At 48.4% G+C, this 22,339-nt stretch overlaps 1 protein-coding gene across 1 annotated transcript; it reads left to right on the top strand.

The window, feature by feature from the left end:
- The first annotated feature begins 215 nt into the window (after positions 1-215).
- Positions 216-21,012, top strand: LOC144726532 (uncharacterized). The gene is made up of 3 exons (XM_078605327.1): positions 216-686; positions 768-788; positions 20,875-21,012. The coding sequence occupies exons 1-3, from the start codon at positions 216-218 to the stop codon at positions 21,010-21,012; spliced, it is 630 nt and encodes a 209-aa protein (XP_078461453.1).
- The last annotated feature ends 1,327 nt before the right edge of the window (positions 21,013-22,339 follow it).

Raw genomic sequence — 22,339 nt, 5'->3', positions numbered from 1 at the left:
CGCCACCACCAGCATCACCAGCACCGCCGCCGCCGCAGCCGCCTTTAATTCATTATTTAACTCAGCGTGCACCGGGTCTGGCTCCCCTCTTTTTCTTTTTCTTCACTCGCGGGCGCCTCGAGACGCACTACAACAGCAGCCGCAGCAACAGCAGCAACAGCAGCAGCAGCAACAGCAGCAGCAACAACAGCAACAGCAGCCACCACGGGTGGCTCATGAACCACACCGCTCCCGTCTGCATCGCCCACGCCACCATGAGCTCACCTGACTCCGACAATGATGACACCCAGCAAGGCAGTGGCGGTAGCAACGGAGATGGAGGTGGCAATGTTGGTGGCTCCGGTCTGGGTGGAAGAGGAGGAGGACATCTGGATGTCGCGGGGCCCGGCTCGGCGCGTGGGGGTCGCGCGGGCCGGGCGGGCCGCCCCGCCGTGGCGAACGCGGCCCGGGAACGCAGCCGCGTGCGCACGCTGCGCCACGCGTTCCTCGCCCTACAGCGAGCCCTGCCCGCGGTGCCGCCCGACACGAAGCTCTCCAAGCTGGACGTGCTGCTGCTGGCCACCACCTACATCGCGCACCTCACCAGGGCTCTGGACCAGCCGCAGGGACCGAGCTCGCAGTGCCAAGGGCAGGGGCAAGGACACGGCCAGGCAGGGCAGGGCGCGGGGACGGCCCCCGCGGGTGCCGTGCCGCCGGGAGCCGCGGCGGCGGCGGCGAGGGCCGGGAGCGCGCAGACGGGGAGCCGCGCACAGAGTCTCAAGACCGAGGGGTATCTGCATCCCGTGAAGGTGACGGGGGAGGGGGGTGCTCTGGGGTCGTGAAGGGTCACGCCGAGATGTCTGCTGTGTACTGTGAAGGTGATGGTTATGCTTGTGGAGATTGTGATGCTCATGATGATGATGATGATTATTATGTACTACTGGTGGTGATGGTTAAGTTGGGTTGATTATGTTGATGGTGCTGTGCTACGAAGCCGGTGACCCGAATTCAATTTACGCTCACGACCAACACCAAGTAACGATTATCTGAACCGGTCCTGGACCTCCCCTACGTTGACTCAGCCTCAAATGAGTACTTTGTGCGGTGTGTAAACATCGCCAATAGGGAGACAAATGTAGCCGGGCGTAGTTCAGGCCACCCACCTCCTTGTGGACCGTGCCGGTCTTTATAGGTGCTCGCTAACAGCACTTGCCCCAACAGTCTGTCAAGGCTATACGGGGGGTCTTTGTCTGTGGTATAAAGAGTAGGAGATTCCTTAAATCGATCTGTACTGCGCGTATTTACATAAGCACGGCGATGCTCTTTATTTACAAAAAGAAAGCCTCGCTGAGTCTCAACGCTCATTTTCAGCAGGGTCCTGCGTTAGAATGTTTGGCTGATACCATTAACGAGTGTCTTTGGTTCGATATTTCACGCCCCGTAAATGTGTTAGTTCACCGACACATTGTGTTATTGCATCTTCTTATTTTTTACGTGGAACGGGGGTCCCGTATTTTATATGTAGCGTTCATGCCAATGACATCTGGCAGTCCATCAGCGTTTGTTTTAAACTAGCCTCGGCTCCTCTGATGAGACACGGAAGATGGAATGAATCCGCTCCAGATTTGCTGTTGCTAAAACGAAGGCTTCATCGTAAAGTTTTTTTTTGGGTAAGATCGCGTAAGTATAAATGTGTCGTAACCCTCCACCACCCGACGCAGCCAATTAGTAAGGGATTTGTGACGTAAACAACACGCCACTTAGTTGCTACTTCAGCCCATCGGTGTGTTGGAGAGTAATTCCACAACATTTACAAACAAAGGCTGCTTGATAACTTTGCGTTGGAAATCCGAAATAGGTTTGAGAGACTAAAATATATTTTATTGATATGTGGAGACAGATAACGGAGTGCTACTATACAGCTCCTATGTATTTACTTTATTTATTTATATTTGCTTATAATGATGTTCAGTGTTCTTCAGCCTCAGTTGCGGGTGTTTACAAGCCCGCTCGATGGAGTACTGATGTCTCCTAACTATTTATCGTCGGTTTAGATTGAAAACTCATTTCTCTAGAACGGCTTTTTGTGTTTAGATTGTTGTCCTTGTCCCGCACCTCCGATTAGCGCGGTTGGCTTCGTACGGTGCAAAACAAGTTCGACGCACATACATTGTTCAGAAGACAAACTAATGGACAATTAAGTAAGTGTATGTGCTATGAAGAAGGAGCATTGCCCAAAACGTCGCAAAACCTATATACTGTATATCTATTTTATATTTAACGCCACGGTGTTCTTGACGAATGTGTTGCGTCGTTGTTGTTGTTGTGAACAGTGCTTGTTCAGCACTGCCAACGCATCACCAACACCACCACCACCAGATAATTAGTTTGATAATTGCGTTTGGTGTTTGCTTATCATGTTTAATGCCGTTTAAACACAACAGAAAAACGTTCATCAAAACTCCCGCTCGCACAACTTTTATAACGCTGACAGCTGCAGAGCACGTTCTATCCACACCGGCTCGATGTGTACGATGCGTGTGTGTGTGTATATTGCATGTGTATACGTCGCCAACCCTGCGAGGCGGAGGTGCGGTTGGAATCTATCGTATGTGTGCTGAACTTCTTTCGCACCGTACATAGCCAACCGTGCGAATCGGAGGTGCAGAGGAAGGACAACAAACTAAACACAACAAGCAGTTCCAAAGAGACGAGTTTTCAACCGAGATAATTTAAAAGTGCATAGCTTCCGGTGGCCTCCTAATATCGTACGGAAGAGCGTTCCAGACGGCCGTAGCAGCACATCTGAAAGCGCGCGATGCAGTGGCCGTCTTTGTTCGATCGCTCGCCAAAAGTCGCCGTCGCCGCCGCCGCTGCTGCTGCGAGGTTGATGAAAAACAACAAAAGACGCGTCAGCCAATAACACATTCCTACGTTCTATGACGAAGGGCCTGTTGGCCGAAACGTCACTTCTATATATTCCCTCTTTCAGGCCAAACGCAGTGTTATTGACACGGAACGTGTATAGTTTGTGTTGTTGCTGTTGTTGTTGCTGTTATTTGTGCTTGCGCACCGCTGCTAACGCAGCAGCACCATTAACATCACCAAATCATTCACGCGTCTATTCTGTGTGGCTAGGCGCATGTTGCTGTCACAACGCGACTCTCTGTTCCTGATCCTGTCTCTAAAATACACGTGCATGGACACAATGTTCGAACGTAATCTCTACGCTGTTCAAACGTAAACTCTGTACATATTTATTTTCGTGTGTACGTGTATATATATGTGTGTGTGTGCGTGTCATTTCGGAGGTATGTTCGCAATGTCAGAATCAGAATGTTTATTTTTCCTGGAGTAATCCGATGAGCTATCAAGCTCTTGTTCACATATGTCCAGTCGGGGCAGGTCAGAACGTAAGTACGGTATATGGCAGTTGTGTTCCTTCTCAAGATATTATCCGGGTGGTGATATTTTAAATATCAACATATATATGTAATAAATCCATGACCGGATGAACCAAATAGCAATTGTCGTCCGCGCATTTCGTAAAAAAAAAATCAGACCATAATTATATTTTTGTTCCGCAAGAATCAAATGTGTCCATCGCGATGTTGATTTATTTGCACGAGCCGTTAATAGATTGGCACGTGTTGAGTTGTCAGCGTTCCAGCCAACTTATCAAAACACTTATCGCAATTCCCTACTCCCCCCACCCCCACCATGTATTTTAAATGTAAAAGTTGGGGGTGCGTCTTATAATCCAGTAGGTGCGCGCGCGAGTGCGTGCGTGTTAAATTGCGTGTACGTGTGTGCTTTAAATCAGATTTGTATACATGTATCGACACCGGAGACAAGTTTGGATGCGCGCATCTTACTTTAAGGAACGTTTTAAAAATAATATAATCGGGAGAATACGGTAACACGCGAGAAATAAATGTTATATTGTAGTTTGGACGATATTGATTGCGCGTTATTTGGACTATTTCTCTATGTGAGCTGTGTCTTTTGTCAAAGACGTCCGCGATCGTGTGGCCTTGCTCCCTTCCACTTCGCTCTGTCCGTGATATTTCCGTTTGCATGACAACTTCGCATTGGATACGCTTCTCCATTGCATCCAATTGTTCAGATTGCCGGCGTCTTGGTTTCACGGGTGTCGTGGACTGCAATGATTGGTATTCTTTTACAGGGCTATCTATCATTGCGTTGCCGATGCATGTATGATAATTATGAATCAATCAGTTATTGTGTAAATCAAAACGTGAGTATGATTCAGTGTATATCGGGCAATGTACCAAACAGGCAATATGGGGCCTAGGTAAATCTAACGATCCCAGGTCGCACTGGCGTGAGAGGCAAATGTTATTTCACGTGCGTCGAAGGAGTTGGTTTCATATCTAGGTTCCAATAAAGGATATACAACAATAAATAAGAATGTCCGGAAAGTAAGACGCACCGCCCCCCCGCTCCCCGCTCCCCCCCCCCCCCGATCAAAAAAGAAGTGTGCCCCCCGTAGTCAATACAATTAAACAAATATGGTCACACACGCACGCACACACACGCACGTACACACGCACACACACACGCAAGCACACGCGCACACGCGCACACGCACGCACACACGCGCACGCACGCACACGCACGCACACACACACGCACACACACACGCACCCACACACACGCACACACACACACACGCAAGCACACACACGCACACACACGCATACACTCACGCACACACACGCACACACACGCACACACTCACGCACGCACACACACACACACGCACCCACACACACACGCACACACACTCACGCACACATTCACGCACACACACACGCACACACTCACGCACACACTCACGCACGCACACACACACGCGCACACACACGCGCGCGAGTCCGCACGCACCGGATAATAAGACGCAGCCATGAACCGCGTTGCTTTTAAATAGGGGGGGGGGGGAATGTGCGTCTTGTGATCCAAGAAATACGACATCGAAATATGTATAATTGAATCCTCGTTAAAGTGCAATTAATGGTTTAAAAAATAATGGTACCTAAACACTCATTTATTATAATTATCATTATTATAGTGATTTAAATAGTACATTTGGATAATTTTATATGTGTGTTATTTATATGCAAGTAAACATGTGTTATCATATACATAACTCACATGTATTGTGAACACTGTACAGCACTGTATATATAATGGATATGTACGTTAAAACACTTTTAAAAGGCAAAATAATCATAATACGGTAAATAAGAATTATTATAAAACAATTATTAAATAAAAACAATTATTGACTGTCGGATGAAGGCCCCCACCCGCAAGCCGTGTCGCTCGTGTAAGGGGTGGGGGAGAGGGGGGGGTGACCATACTTCACCACGCTGGTCAGTCAGTGCGGGGGGTGATGGGAGGGGAGGGTTATAGGGGGCAGGACCAGCTCGGATATCACTCCCGGCTCCTGATGTTAGCCGTGATCTGAAAATTCAACTCGACAAACGCATCATCCCTACAGAAGAATTACCAGCGCAGTGTTAAACACATAGCCGTTACACATCGTATATACATTAGAACATTTCCCTCAAATAAAATTGACGGACGTGACGTTCCGGTCACAAAGCCTTCGGCAGTAGAAGCTCACAAACATATATATATATATCACGTATATATCATCATCATCATCGAGATCATCTGCCATGAGCAATCCACTGCTGGATTAACGCCCCTCACCACCACAAAGGCCACCGTCACCATCTCTCACGGTCCTGCGATGTGCCGCATCATCCGGATTATAAGACGCACTTTTCTCCACCCCTGGATTTAAATGCAAATTTTTTTTTTGGGAGGGATGGGTCAGGGGGAGTGGGAGTTCATCTTATATAATCCGGTAGGTGCGTGTATGTGTGTACATGTGTGTATATATATGTGTGTATGTATATGTGTGTGTATGTGTGTGTGTATATGTGTGTATGTGTGTGTGTATGTATATGTGTTTGTGGGGAGCGGTGGTGTAGCGGTTAGCGCGCTGCGCTATGAACCTGGCAACCCGGGTTCGAGTCCCGCTCACAGCAAACACCAGTGGCGATTATCTTAACCGGCTCCTGGGCCTCCCCTACGTCGACTCAGCCTCAAATGAGGACCTGTTGCGATATGTGAACATCGCCACTGGGGAAACAAAGGCGGTCGGGCCTGGTGTTGGCCACCCACCCCCTCGTGTGCCGTGCCGGCCTTTATAGGTGCTCGCTAGCAGCACTTCCCCCTACAGTCTGTTAAGGCTATACGGGGGATCTTTTTTTGTGTATATGTGTTACCAGATGTGGGGAGCGGTATTGCAGCGGTTACCGCACTGCGCTACGAACCTGGCGACCCAGGTTAGATTCCCGCTCACGGCCACTAACATCGCCACGAGGGAGACAAAGGCGACCGAGCGTGGTGTTGGACTTCATAGGTGCTCACTAACAGCACTTGACCTAACAGCATGTTACGGGCGATACGGGGGATCTTTGTCTTTGTTACCGGATGTGTGTAGATCGTTACGCTTTCATAAGTGCTCCGTAACAGCACTTGCCCCAACAGTCTGTAAAGGCTATACGGGTGATCTTTGCATTTGTATAACTTGGGGGTGCGACTTTCTTTCCAGAGCGGGTTTGATTCCGAAGAATACGGTAATGCAATACTCGTACAAATATTCGGTCCATGAGGATGATGAAAAAAAAAAGAGAACATTTAAATACAGTACACAAATGTACACTTAGAGTCAATCCACTGCTGGATGAGGACCTCACCGCTCCGGTGCGGGACTGTCAGGGATATTTGACCATACTTCCCCACGCTTGTTATGGACATACTTTACCAGCCGATACGCGCATGCGTCCACCTTAGTACTGAATGTAGTGTACGTGTGCACTTCGTAGAGTAGACGTACGCACACATGCGTATGCAAGTACTTATTCTGTGTGTGTATATATACATACCTGTTTGTAGTATCACATCATTTATACTGTGCGTGTGTTATATTATTCGTAGTACTTACTGATAGAGTGACTGCAGCTTCAAGTCAAAAGTGATTTCTTGGCTGAGATGAGTCATGTCGGCTGTGCTCATCTGCCGTTCACAGCTCTGAGCCTCGTGGCGGAAATTTCACATTCGCGGTATTTTTATTTTTATTTTATCGACCCCAGAGGGATGATGGGCTGAGTCAACACCCGGCCAGGAATTTTACTTTTTCAACCGTCCCGATTGCGAGCCACCTGGCCAGACTGTGGCCTGTATCGTAGTAATATTAAACACGTGCGGGTTCTCCGCTAGTGATTTGTTCGAAGCTGTAGAAATATCTGAGTGAAGCTTTACTTGCGCAAAAGTGTCCTCCACGGTGCTTTTGAAACGACGGAGTAGCGCGTGGTGTATTTACTCTCGAGTAATGAAACAAAAAAATCTACAAATGTATACAACATAAATGTGTTTTTTTTTTAAAGATCGAGGGTGTTAAACATTTTGCGCGATCAAACCCCAAAAAACTTATATTATAGGTACAACAAGAAATTGTTAATGCATAAGAAGAGAAATACAAAGTTAGATTTCTTGGGTATGTCATGAGAAAACAAGGGACTGGATATCAATGTTTTGGCTGGCGAAATTGTAGGTACAACAACACTGATCTGGGGAAGATGGCTATTTAAGTTCCACCGTGAGAGCAATTTGAGGAACTGTATGCAACTGGGAGGAGATGCGGAGTTGTTGAGTAAACATCACGGAGAGAGCTCAGTGGAAGGAAGGCCATGGTCATAGAGAGAGATATAGACTAGCATTGCCCATAGACTAACATTGCCCATCGACTAACATTGCCCATAGACTAACATTGCCCATAGACTAACATTGCTCATAGACTAACATTGCCCATAGACTAACATTGGCCATAGACTAACATTGGCCATAGACTAACATTACCCATAGACTAACATTGCCCATAGACTAACATTGCCAATAGACTAACATTGCCCATAGACTAACATTGGCCATAGACTAACATTGGCCATAGACTAACATTACCCATAGACTAACATTGCCCATAGACTAACATTGCCCATAGACTAACATTGCCCATAGACTAACATTGCCCATCGACTAACATTGGCCATAGACTAACATTACCCATAGACTAACATTGCCCATAGACTAACATTGCCCATAGACTAACATTGCCCATAGACTAACATTGCCCCTAGACTAACTGTTTGCGCTATCGTTTGTGGCTAGGTCGCTTCTGACAAATAACTTTATAGCTCAGTGGGCCTTGACCTGGCGGAGGGGGGGGTCGTGGATCGTTGCCGATGGGCGATCGCGTCAACAGCTTTGTCCACGACGACTCATCCTTGATGGCCGAGAATCTAACTCGGGCCGCATGAGTGTGGTGTGTGGGGTGTGTGGCACGGTGCGCGAATCACAGCGCGGTCCACCTTGAGGGTTCATGCCGCAAGTGCGGTGACCACTCTCTGCCACCGCCGATCACCCACTTGCTCTCCCACGTGTGACGGAGCGGTCGTACCTAACGCAACGTGCGTGATAAATGTTATACAAATCTGACCATTTGAACGACCGCATTTTTTTTTGCCGTAACGTTGCTTCACGACGTTATTGATGACTGCGATACGAATGACGGGACGGAATTGTGTCCAGGTTCAATCGAAAGGCGTCGCTCAAAACACCCTCGCTCCGAGCAGTGGCGAGGATCTCTGATTGATGCATCCATTGCCGTTCTACAGCGTCAAGTTTTTGTACACAAAGGTTGAGGCTACGAACTACCGTATTCTCCCGATTGTAAGACCGCTGCGGAAAAGCAAGACGTACCCCCAAAACGTAATTAGCCGGGTGTCAATAGAGAAATGTACCTTGGTCACACATCACTACATTGCTACCGGATTATAAGAAGAATACGCACGCGAGATTTGTGTTTAAATACAGAGGCGGCGGAGGCAACGGGGGGCGCAGGGGCAAAAGCGTCGTAAATTTTAAAAGCCAGGGAATACGGTAGCTTCATATAACATGAATTATTTTATGCACGTCTGTGACGCTGCAATGATATTATCCTTATATACATATGTTAATACGGCAGCTCAAATTCATATACTGTACCTGTATAGTAGAGGGTGGTGAAAATCCAACGTCTTGTTTGAAAAAAGCGTTTCGAATACAAAAGAACATTTGAATGACGAATATAATTTATAAATTATATTTATTTTCTTCTTAAATTGTCGGATTATGTGAAGGACTCGTTATAAAGCTGTGTGTTTAATTGAGCAAGGATTCACGTTTAAATGTGTCGTGTATTTCTCGTCATTTAGATTTAATACCACTACACCAAGGGGTCAGGAACCAAAATTAAAGCAATTGGAGCAATTGTTTTCGAATTCGCCAAAACGAAACTCAACATTTCAAGAGGCGCAATGCACTGTGGTGAATACGAGACGGCGGTCCCTTAATAAAACAACGTCTCTGGAGCCGCACGTGGCCCACCCCTGTGCCACACAGTGTAGCTTTCATTATATTCACGAATACGCTGAGCGACGTCCATTGCTGTACGGGACGTCTATGCTCCCTGCTTTGCAGGCAGGCCTCACTGACCATCGTGGTGAAATATGGTGAAATTATTCTTCCCACGAAGCGCTCGCCGTCGGGCCGTCATCCAGCAGTGGATTGACTCATGGGATGTGTATACAGTGTCTATATACTGTATACAGCAGCATGCACAATTGTGTATATGGCGTATAATAGAATATTGGCATTTATAAAGCACACGAGTATGCGTTTTTTCTAGATTTGAAGCTTTCGTGACTGCAAGGATTCATATAACAGTTATTTTGCTGTGCCTTTATAAAAGCTATTTTGCTGTGCCTTTTTACACCTGATGAAGGAAGCTTGTGTTGCCTCCGAAACGTCGTGATTTAATTGTATTTATTATTATTTTATCCTTTATTTTTTACCTACGTGACTTTACCGAAAAAACTTAAGAGTATCAATTTCCTGATGTTCAGTGAATCGTTTGATATTGTTGGTTGTGCATATGGTTAGTGTAGCGGTAAGCGCGCTGCTCTTCGAATCCGGCTATCCGCTCATGGCCAACACGAGTGACGATTGTCTGAACCGGTCTTGGGCCTCCCCTAGGTCGACTCAGCCTCAAATGAGTACCTGGTGCGGTGTTTGGAAACATCGCCACTCGGGAGACAAAGGCGGCCGGGCGTGGTGCTGGCCACCTCACTCCGTCACGTGCTGTGCCGGCCTCCATAGGTGCTCACTAACAGCACTTGCCCCAACAGTCTGTAAAAGCTATACGGGGGATCTTTGTCTTGTTTTTGCCTCTACATGCATTAGTTACTTAAATTGGTAGCGGTCTTCGCTCGCTTTATATCACACCGTGTAAAATACGCGAACGCCGGATTATAAGGCGCACCTACAACTTTACTTTTAAAATATAAAGAGGGGTGTGGGACAGATGGCGCGGTGGGTGGAGGATGCTGCGTCTTATAATCCGGAGAATAGGTTATTCACTTTAACACGGAGGCTTTCGCGACCAATATCATCCATAATAGAGGTTTTTGGGTTAGATCGCGTAAATATATAAATGTGTCGTTAAAACCCGCCACCACCCGACACAGTACTCAGATTGTAAATGTTGTGGCTTGGCTCTCCAACACACCGGTGTGCTGTGCTAGTGACGAATTGGCCATGTTCTGTTTACGTGACAACCCTTACTAGTTGGCTGTGTCGGGTGGTGGCGGGTTTTAACGACACATTTATATATTTACGCGATCTAACCGAAAAAAAAACCCTCTATTATGGAGGGTATTCACTTTCTGTAACTGTCACCGTCTAATTAAGGCTGCGCGTAGCCCTAAATGAAATGTCACTGTTCAGATTAGACAGCGTCAACGTGTTTTGTCCGAATATAAACAACGAGCAGTTCGACATTGAGCCGTCAACCCCTTAATCAAGGCTCCTGAGGCAAATCCCCTCTCACAATATTGATACTGGGCTTGGCACGCGTGCTAAAGGTGCCTTTTGTCTTCACGGGTTCCTCCGAAAGAGTTGGATGGAAGTCGAGTTCACGTACGTATTGTAGCTTTTTAGTTAAGCTCTCAAGTTCTTAACATGCTTCTCAACAGACGTTACAGAGAAGACAAAAACATTATATACATAATAGGTGGCGGTTCAGACGAAGCAAACATTTTCACAGCACTTACATATTTGCACGTGTATTGGGTGATTTGCTGCCTTTCCTCTACTTTGCGCTACGATCGTGTTTTCTTTTGGTATTGTTTGCTGTTGTGACGTTCTTACCCGCCCCTATACTAGACATCTCTGAAAAATAGCTTTTATATCTCATCGGATTCCTCCAGTATAAATTAATATTCTGATTCGGATGAGGCTACCTTTAAAAAAAATTAAATCTCTCTCTGGCTTCTCCCTATGTATGTGCTATGAAAAGAAGGACCTTTGCCCGAAACGTTGAATATTATATCTCGTTTCCGTTTGAGGCCACAGTGTTATTGACGAATGTGTTGTTTTGTATGTTTGTTATTTTCGCGTGTGCACCACTGCCAACGCAGCAGCGTCACTAATCACACGTCTGTGTTACAGAAAGGGTAATAATTTATTATTTGCATCGGGCAATTCACCAGCATTGGTTCACAAATAGCACCCGCAATAGTCTCTGCAGGCTGTTGGGGCATAGCATATATATGTGGGAGGGGAGGCAGAGCGGTGGTACATCTGTTAGCGCACTTCGCTATACGAACCAAGGAAAATTTGAAGTTCGATTCCCGACCACGGCTAACGTCAGTAGACGAGTGGACACCAGAATATCGGTTCTGCCCGGCATTAGCCTCTCCGCCGCGTGGCGCTGACCAGCGTGGTGAAGTATGGTCAGGGACATTCTTCTGGAATGGACCCAGATGAGTCGCGAAACCTGCGCAAAAACATTGCACGCCGAAGGTCGTGTGAAGCCGATCGTTATATTTGTAATTAAATTAAGTCGGCCGCTTTCGAGATACTTTTTTTAGTGTTCTATTATTGCCTTGTAAAGCAGATATACAAACACACGACGGACAGTTGTTTTTTACCAGTCGTGTGAGATCCCTGCAATAAATAAAAACATAGAACAGTAATATGAACGTGCCGGCTCAACACTGCATTGGCAATAACGCCCACCGCGACTTATTCGTCCTGTATTGATTGTGTATTTTCTGTACACACTGTGGTCGATATTGGAATTGTTTTTTTAGTTATGTTGTAACTTATTTTTATTTAAACACGTTAAACAGATACCGTACACGTATATTTGTCGACTTAAAAAAAATATATAAAATATGTTTTTTAGCCAATACAATGATCCCTATTTGTATATTATTATTTTCTTGTAAATTACAAATAATCATGTGGGTGCTCACGCTTTGACTGCTGCTACTGCTGCGTTGGCAGTGGTGCACAAGCACAGCCAACAGAACAATGCAACACCCACCCACGCCAATCACAACACGCGGTGTGCGTGCATTGTATAGCGAGGGTTGTTGATCGGCGACGTTTCGGCGTGCAATGACACTTCTTCTTCTTCACGTGGCGGTTCTATGTACAACATTATTGTCCTGAACCCTCCATCCACCAGCCTACAAGATGGTCACGTTCACACCGATATTACGCACGCGGGTGGCGAGAACAAATCACTGCGGGCACGCCGCCGAAGTTACTCGATCATTCCGCGTGCTCTATCGCCGTACCGGGCTCAGTCGGGCAACTCAAGAAAGTAGTTCGTACACGTATATTTGTCGAAAGAAAGTAGTTCGTCGTCGGCCGCCCAGAAACCGCGTTATAACGGCGCTCGTTCCGCGTCGGTTAGCATTTGCGTGAACGCGCGTTAAGCGAGGACTTGCTGTACGTACGTGGCCAATGTGTTAATCAAATGGTAACCATTAAGGCGTGCATCCCCGGTGGCTCAAGACTTTCCATGACTGAATTGAACGTCAACATACCACGTTTTGTATCCTTGTGTAAACGTGAAATGACAAATTCTAATTTACAGCCCCTTTGTTAATCTCACTGCTGGATGAAGTTCTCCCACGGGAGGTTGTTTCACCATACTTCACCACACTGGTTCAGTGCGGGTTGGTGAATGGGGGGGGGGAATTGCTCAACACAAAATCGGTTCAGCTGTCACTCGTCGCTAATGTTAGCCGTGGTCTGGAATCGAACCCATGTGTGGCAGGATTCACAGCGCAGTTCCGCTAACCACTGCGCCGTCGTGCTGGTGAACAGTTCACGGGTGCTTGTAAGCAGATACACGCACACGCGTTTCACCACCAATCACACCACCACCACTACCGTATTCTCTGGATTATAAGACGCACTTTCCACTCCCCCCCACCACCCTCAATGTCATTTAAAGCAAACGTTGGGGATGCATTTCATAATCCGGTACGAATATATATATTTGCGTATGACCAGATTTGTAGAACCAACCTTACCATAATAATAAAAACAAACTCCTATCCAGGGGCCTGCCCTCCGAAACGTCGTGATTTTAATTTTCTTTTTTATTTTACTTTTATTAATTTTAATTTTTTACCTACGTGACTTTACCGAAAAAACCCAAGAATATGAATTTGTAGAACTGTATTGACACCGGGCATAAGTGTTGGGGTTCATCTTACTTTGCAGTGCGTCTTATACACCAGAGAATACGGTAGCTATAAACGTTTGATGTACAGGGCGGCACTGTTTCGTACATCGAATTGAAACCAGACCCTGACACAAAACCACACACACGCGTGTACACATATAGACAGTGCTTATACATGCACGTATATAATACATAATAACAGTCCGGGATCGCAATAACTCCGAGAATGACTCTGGCGTGCCGCATTCTCATTGCCCTATTTTGTCCTCATGCATGGTACTTCTTATTATAAACACATAGGGCACAATATTATATTAATATTATGCATGGGCGTTCCGTGATACTCTAGTGGTAGTGCCTTACGCCGATTATCCCGACTGCAAACCAGCCGCTTATAGCAGCGTTCCGAAACATATCAAAAGTGAGAGATTAAGCCCCGCACAAAACTCCTGGTCGCTACTGGAGCGTGGACACGAAACCAGTGGAATATAAATAAGACAAACAATAATCTCGTGCGTCTCGGGTCTTCCTTTCAGGAGGGTGCTGCCGGCTGCAATTGATCCCCCGTTGCGTTTGGTACTGTGTGCGTGGGTGGATAAGTTGGTAACGTTTAGACAGACGATGCTGACCGAGTCGACTGGGTTATCATTCCAAATCAAAGTCGAGAGGGACAAGGAAGCTCACGCTTGGCACAACCACAGTCTTCTTGAACGTCATACTAAATAATAAAGAAGAATATTATTTGGGTCTTTCATTGAACCTATCTACGTGACTTTACCGAAAGACCCAAAGAATATGAATTCCTGTAGTCACGAAAGCTTTAAGTAAAGAAGAACAAGTTTTGCTGTCTGGCTGGCAGGCATACGCGGTGACGACACCTCGCATCCCACAGCGTTCGTGCTTCGCGCTGACGTCACGGTTGCTTCCCACGCGGTCTCCACCACGGCCGTGTGTCCCGCGCACGTGGGCGGGCAGTGCGAGCATACATTTATCATTCCGTACACACAGCGGTGTTTTTCATTGCAAGGCCCGCGCGCCACTTGGATGCCCCTGGTGGCCTTTAGTGCGGGCCCCCTACAATGCACAAACGTCAAAACACCCTCCTGTAGGCGGTGTTGACGGCCCTCACACTGATTAATGCCTTAATAGGCGAAAGTGAGCAGCCTTTGAAACTAGTGAAGAACACAGGTATACGCCAACATTTTTCAATTTTGATCCACGCATATAAAAATAAAAAAATATGTTAACACACTGGACTTGCAATCCAAATGTCGCCGGTTCGATTCCATCTCGCGGGGCGGCAGATGAACCAATGGGGGAAGGTTTCTGGGGACGAGGAAGTGACGAGCTCCATTCTTCAGAGACAACGAGAGAGTCGGCACGTGGCAGAGCGAGGCTAGCCATCGCCCCGGTGTAAAAAGGAATGAAAAAAATGGCGGACGGGGGGGGGGTCTCTATTCCCTGTCCAATGTCCCCCCACCCAGTGCCGGATTAAGCTAGTGCGGGGCCTGTAGCATATGTTATAAAGGGGCCCTAAATTTAAAAAACGCGTAAATATTAAAACACAAATTATTAACTTGCATAGTAGAATAATTGTATTTTTTCATTTGCTATATAGCCAGATAATACGACAAATCGCGAACCTTAAACACCCGGTCGTTCGTAAAAGTTGAAGGCGGTATAGTACTATAGTAATAGAGCAAGTGCAGAATCACTGAACCGGAATTGATAGTTCAATCTTGATTTGAAGCTTTCGTGACTGCAGGAATCGATACTCTTTGGTTCTTTCGGTAAAGTCTCGTAGGAATTGATAGCTTGAAAGCATTTAGCGCGGGGCCCTTGAAAGTGCGGGGCCCGTAGCATATGTAGCTACTTGTGCTACTAGAATAATCCGGCACAGCCCCCACCCAGCACCGCGTACATTTCTCCTGCACGTTGTCGATGTCACCGCCTGCGGCCACGGGTTGAGAACCGACGACGCAGATTGTGTCGTGCGGTGTCTTGTACTTCTAAAACGGAAGACGGCAAACAGAGAAACGTGTTTGTAGAGTTTAACACGTTTATAGGAAACAGATGTTTACTCACTCATAATCATCAGCCCTTCTTTCCATTACGTAATTCCTCCACTCCACTCAGCGGCCCGGCAACGATATAGCTGGCTCATCCGAACCGTAATATGGTCATAACACACAAGCACGGACACCCCGACCGGATTATAAGACGCACCCAGGGTCGCCCAAGAGGAACCCGGAGGCCCAGGACAGACTCCCACGTGGGCCCCCCTATTCGACCGTCGAAATGACCCTTGTAGGGGGGGCCCTCTTCTGTGAGAGGCCCGGGGTGAGTTTCTCCTCTTGCCCTCTCCCACCTCCTCTGGGCGGCTCTGGGCGTACCCCCTCCACCAAACTGACAGGGTTGGTGGGGGTCTTATAATCTGGATAATACGGTAAAAAGTCAGCATAGCTTTTTAAAAAGTAAACTATTATTAACCCTGCGTGAGTAAACAAATGATGCGTTGATGATGCTGCGTTTGAGAGTGGTGCACAAGCACAGTTAACAGTAACTCAACAACTCTGTCAATAACATTGTGGTCTTCAAAATTAAAACAAATAGAAGACGTTTCGAGGAATGACCCTTCTGCTATGAAGGGCCATTGCACGATATATAATAGGAGGCGTAATTTTAACACGTAGGCTTTCGTGACCAATATCACCCATAACAGAGTTTTTTTTGGGGTTAGATCGCGTAAACATATAAATGTGTCGCTAAAACCGCCACCACCCGACACAGCCAACCAGTAAGGGTTGTCACTTAACAGATTGTAAATGTTGTGGCTTGGCTCTCTAACACGTCGGTGTGCTGTACTAGTGACGAATTGGCCACGTTCTGTTTACGTGACAACCCTTACTAGTTGGCTGTGTCGGGTGGTGGTTTTAACGACACATTTATTTATTAAGGAGACGTTTATGGCAGTACTATTGACGACTGTGCCGAGTTGTCTGCGTGACGTGTGTGTACACGTCTCGACAAGTACACGTGTGCGCGTGAACAGTCGTATTAATAGGTGCTCGCTAAGCGCACGATCCCCTACACGTCCTAAACAGCTATAGAGTTGGGGGGGGGGGTCTTTGTCCTTGCATCTTTGCGTGTATTGTTGGGAGTGGTGGCGCAGTGATTAGTTAGCGCACTGCGCTATAAGGGGCCGTCTATAAATGACGTCACGCACCTGGAGGGGGGGTCAGACATTTGTGACGATGTGTGACGAGGGGGGGGGGTGAGAAATGTGACGTCACATCAAAATGCGCTACTTTAAATAAATATAGAATTGTAATAACAACACTCCTACAACATCAGAGTGCAGCACCACATTAAATACGCACTACAATGACAATAGTTTAAAGCGATTTGAAGCATGTTTTATTTTCAAAATGGAAATATGGTTTTGGGGGAGGGGGGGGGGGACAGAGACGTCATATTTGAGGGGGGTCTGACTTTTTGTGACGCCGTGTGACGAGGGGGGGGGGGTCAAAAATTGTCCGAAATCGCGTGACGTCATTTATGGACGGCCCCTAAACACGGCTGCCTAAGTTCGGACTATGAGACGCACCCCCACATCGGGATTGCGTTGTGACTCATCGGTAGCGCGTTCCCGGCTTGTTGCAGAGGGGGGTGCACGGTTCGAATACAGCAGCCGCCCTGATCATAACATCTCGCCACCGTGGCGAGATGTTAACTACCTCGCCAGGTATACAGGAGGTCGTGGGTTCGATCCCGACCCTGACGCCTGCTGCATATTTAGACTTTGCATGTCTGTCTCCCCTTGGTCAATTGGATTTTTCTCCCGGTCATCTGGGCTTTTCCCCGCCACATTTAGAAACGTGCGTTCTGGAGTATTTGGCTGCTATAAATTTACACGCGATAAGCCACTCCGTTGAGCTCTCATTTGTGGCCATGTCGCATCCGAAAAAAGAGCTATATAGCTCAGCGCGCCTTACCCGGTAAAATAAAAAAACACATGTGTATGTAATAACTATGATAATACTGCAAGGCGCCAGTCTGCTTTGCTCACGAGGGCAGGTCCGTTGCGTGCCGGCGTCAGAGTCCGAATTTAGCCAAATTTAGTGCGCGCCCCTGACAAAACACAAATGTGAAAACACCCGCTCGTGCTGTCAAATCCAATGGTTTAAAATGTGTGGCGGAACTCACACTGATGATGTCTTATCGGCGAAAGTGCCCCCACGCCCCCCCTCTGCAAATTAGCTAAGAACGCTGCCCTCAACGCAGTCACCATTCTCCACGTGGTGCCGTCATTGTATTCGTGGAGTCCCTTTCACCCGAGTCTGCCCGTGTCCGGTTGGACGACCAGGAACAGCAGAAATCATCACCACCCCTACCCCCTCCCCCTACCCACAGACGAATATCATGCCCCAAGTCACTCGTGCCAACGCCTGCACAATAAATATCTCGAGTTCTCACCTGGTTAGGCATGTGGCATTTCCGCAACTGGCTTCAGGGCGGTAACCGCGAAACGTGGCACCGCCCCCAATGCCCTTCGCGAGCGGGAATCGCTTCCACTCGCGTTGTTCACGTTAACTCGGAGCAGACGGGAATGGTAACGCTTGCAGTGCGTTCAACGCAATTCGTGTCGCACGATCTCGCTGTAGCCCCCTGGTGGCTAAACGGCGGAAAAAAAACACTCCTCCTCGTTCAAGCCCGCGAAGAGCGTCGTTGATTGACGATGGAGGATTGTTCACGGTGTCGTTGATGCCGCCAAAACCTCGCCATCGCTTCCTTCCTTCGGGCCAGTTCTCGTGGCCGTTGTTAAGTCGACAGTCTGAACACCACCACGACCACCACCTGGCTACAGGTACTCATCTTCTGCTTGGTCACTTCAACGCCGCTGTCGGTAGCGTGTCCTCACCTCCACCACGTACACGTATCCCACCCATCACTTACGTCCACAGCGCTTTCCTGCCACCATCTGTTCTCAACCTCCATGTCGCTTGACCTCTCGCCACCCTCCATTCTGCACAATGCAGGTGTCCCACCCATCGCATCCTCCTTAGGGGCCGTTCATAAATGACGTCACGCACCTGGGGGGGGGGGGCGGGGTCAGACATTTGTGACGATGTGTGACGAAGGGGGGGGGGGTTTGAGAAATGTGACGTCACATCAAAATTCGCAACTTTAAATAAATATAGGCAACACGCTCTACTTAATTAAATATACTTTTTAATAAATGTTTTCTCCTACAACATCAGAGTGCAGTGCCACATTAAATACGCACTACAATGACAATAGTTTTAAGCGATTTTTCGATTTGAAGCATCTTCTTGGTTCTTTCGGTAAAGTTACGTGACTTTACCGAAAGAACCAAGAAGATGAATCCCTGCAGTCACGAAAGCTTTAAATCAAGATTTGAAGCATGTTTTATTTTTTTGTGGGTGGGGGGGCAGAGCTTTGTGACGTCATATTTGAGGGGGGTTTGACTTTTTGTGACGCCGTGTGACGACGGGGGGGGGGGCAAAAATCGTCCAAAATCGCGTGACGTCCTTTATGGACGGCCCCTTATCTAGATTACACCCCATAGCCATTGCATGCCACCTTCACGTAAAATGAAAGGGGACTGGACTGGGCGATTTGCAGAGACGAGAGGGCCGACTGGTCGCAGGAGGGTCTAGGGGTAGCCAACGGCAGACACTGTGAATTGATATCACGCAGGGCACATTCATGAGACAGAGTGACTGCGTGGGGAGCGGCGGTGCAATGGATAGCCCACTGCGATACGAACCCGGCGACTTGACGTTGGACTCTTGGCCACGGCTAAACACCAGTGGGCGAGTTATAACTGAGCTTGCCTTATATGGCTTCCCCTAGGTCGACTCAGCCTGAACGCAGGGTTTGCCCACACGTCGGCCCTTGCGACACGCCACGGTCAGCCTTTCCATGTTTACCAATCGCACTCGTTCGAAGATTAATTCAATTTGCCTATTCAAATGATAGTTACTAATGTCTTCGTAGTGGGTGCATGTCCGTGCGTGCGTTTGTGTGTTTGTGTGTCTGTGTGTGGAGGGGGGGGCGTTGGCGCAGTGGGGAGCGGTAGTGTAGTGGTTAGCGCGCTGCACTACGAACCTGGCGACCCGGGTTCGATTCCTGCTCACGGCAAACACCAGTGACGATTAACTGAACCAGTCCTGGGCCTCCCCTAGGTTGACACAGCCTCAAATGAGTACCTGGTGCGATGTGTAAACATTGCCGCTACGGAGACAAAGGCGGCCGGGCTTGGTGTTGGCCACCCACCCCCTCGTGTGCCATGCCGGCCTTCATAGGTGCTCGCTAACAGCACTTGCCCCAACAGTCTGTTAAGGCTAGAAGGGGGATCTTTGTCTTTGTTGGCGCAGTGGTCAATGCACCCGGCCGCCCGATTTCGTTTCTCGCTCACGACCAAAATCACAATGGCGAATTATGTGAACATGTCCTGGGCCTCCACTAGGTCTACTCGGCCTCAAATGAATACCGAGGGCGGTGTGGAAGCTTCAGCACTGGGGAGACAAATTGGGTCGGGCGTGGTTCTGACTGACAGCATTCGCCCCGACCGTCTGTTGATGTTGTACAGGGGATTGTTACAATTCTGTTATTTGTAATAGCACTTGCCCCAACAGCCTGCATCGCTGCGTCGGAGAGAATGTGTATCCTTGCCGAGCGGTTCACCCGTGTTAGATTAGTGTTCAGCGCAACTCCAATTCCCACTCACGCCCAACATCAGTGACGATTATTCGAGCCGGTGCCGGGCCTCCCATGGGTCGACCCAGCCTTAAATGAGTTCAGTACATGGTGCGCTGCGTAAACATCAGCATACCAACACTCTGTATGCCTATAGGAGGAGGGTGTGTGTGGGGGAATCTTTACCTTTTTTATGACCTTCATAGGTGCTCGCTAACAGCACTTGCCCCACCAGCCTGTGTGTGTGTGTGCGCGCTTAAAGTGCACATAGCCTGGCACAAACAAACGCCGTGTTGTTGTTGCTGCTGCTTACTCATTGACAGTGCTTGCCCCCACAAGCCTGTGTGTGTGTGTGCGCGCTTAAAGTGCACATAGCCTGGCACAAACAAACGTCGTGTTGTTGTTGTTGCCGCTGCTTACTCATTGACAGCACTTGCCCCAACAAGGTCGGTTCAGGCTACATGCGGGGACCTTTGTCGTTTGTGTCGCTGCAGAAATGGCCTTTGCGCTCGCGTCTCTACATGGGAGCCACCGGGAACTTCTTGCTGAGCAGTTCGCCCGCCGGCGGGGAGCCGACCTCGGGAGGACGCCAAGCCGGGCCCGGCCCCAGTCGCCACACGCCCGCGTCGTAGACGGCGCCGGGACGCGAGACGCGAGAGAGAGAGAGAGAGACTGCGGCGTGGTGACCCGCAGCGGAGGCGGAGGCTATCGAGCGTGCAGGCGGTGCAACTGCGTCAGGGAACCGCTGGCTGGAGGGGGGAAGGGGCGCGGGTGGGGGGTGTGCCGGAGCGCTGGGATACGAAGAAGAGAGGGGTTCAGGGTTAATTGGATAGAGACTGGGACCCCCCTTTTCATTGCTGGCACCTGGGCCCACAGCCAGCCACGCACGCTACTTCACGGCCGGACTCTCTCCAGACGTATCGACGCACAGAGCACGCTTCCTCTCTCCTTCCTGCACGAAGGACATTGTTCCACGAAAGCTTTTTGAACAACGGCACCGTGCTGATCTCGTCAAGGAGCCCTAAACCATCATCACGCGACCTCTGGCCATCCTCGCAGCAAGCCGCTTTTGGCTGCTAGCCATCGAACGAACACGGTCACTTGCATCGCGTGCCACTTTCAGATGCGCTTCTGCTGCCGCCAGGAACGCTCTTCTCCTTCCGATATGAGGAAGCCACTGAGGCTGTGCACTTTTAAATCGTCCAGATTGAAAACTAATTTCTTTAAAACTGCTTTTGTGTTTAGTCTGTTGTACTTCCCCTACGCGTCCGATTAGCACGGCTGGCTATGTAAGGTTTGAAAGAAGTTCTACACACTACACTATATACATGTTCCCATTTGTCTATAACTGCGTCTTGCTCCAGTTCCCGGTTGCATTGTGAGCACAGTGGCCCAAAGCCCCCTCCACCCCCTCCACAACAAGACACACCAAGCGGGCAGCAACAAACGGCAGTAATAAAGTTGTAATCGATCAGAGATAATACGTGTCTTAATTTGAGCAAGGTGATGAGACGATGGGATGGAATTCCAAAGTCGAGCAGTGCAAGCGCAGACGCAGAACCCAAGCGTCTGCGCTTTGCTGGTGGAACACCGCAGCATCGAGATCAGGAGGTTGGCAGTCTCGTCTCCGGAGTGGCATGCGGATCTTTAAGGACCGCTCCGTAATGTTGTTCACACGCGCACGTGCTCTTGGCCTATTGAGTGGGTTTTTTGTTGTTGTTTATCGAATAAAAATAACGGCTCTCCTTGTTATTTTAATTTGCCAACAACCACTGACCTAGACCCGTGTTCTTTATTGCAAGGTCCGCGGGCCACGAGCAGCCTCTGGTGGCATTTAGTGCAGTTCCTTGACGTGCGGACCCCCGACTAGGCACAACATGTGACCCCCCCCCCCCCGATCATCGTGCCGTCAAACCCCCAATGGTTTCAAACGTGTGGCGGCCCTCACACCGATGGTGT

Source organism: Lampetra planeri, chromosome 23 (genome assembly GCF_965212315.1).
Source record: "Lampetra planeri chromosome 23, kcLamPlan1.2.h2, whole genome shotgun sequence".
NCBI classification, from domain to species: domain Eukaryota; kingdom Metazoa; phylum Chordata; class Hyperoartia; order Petromyzontiformes; family Petromyzontidae; genus Lampetra; species Lampetra planeri.
The sequence above is the reverse complement of the archived record's forward strand: the minus strand, read 5'-3'. Positions and strand labels throughout refer to the sequence as shown.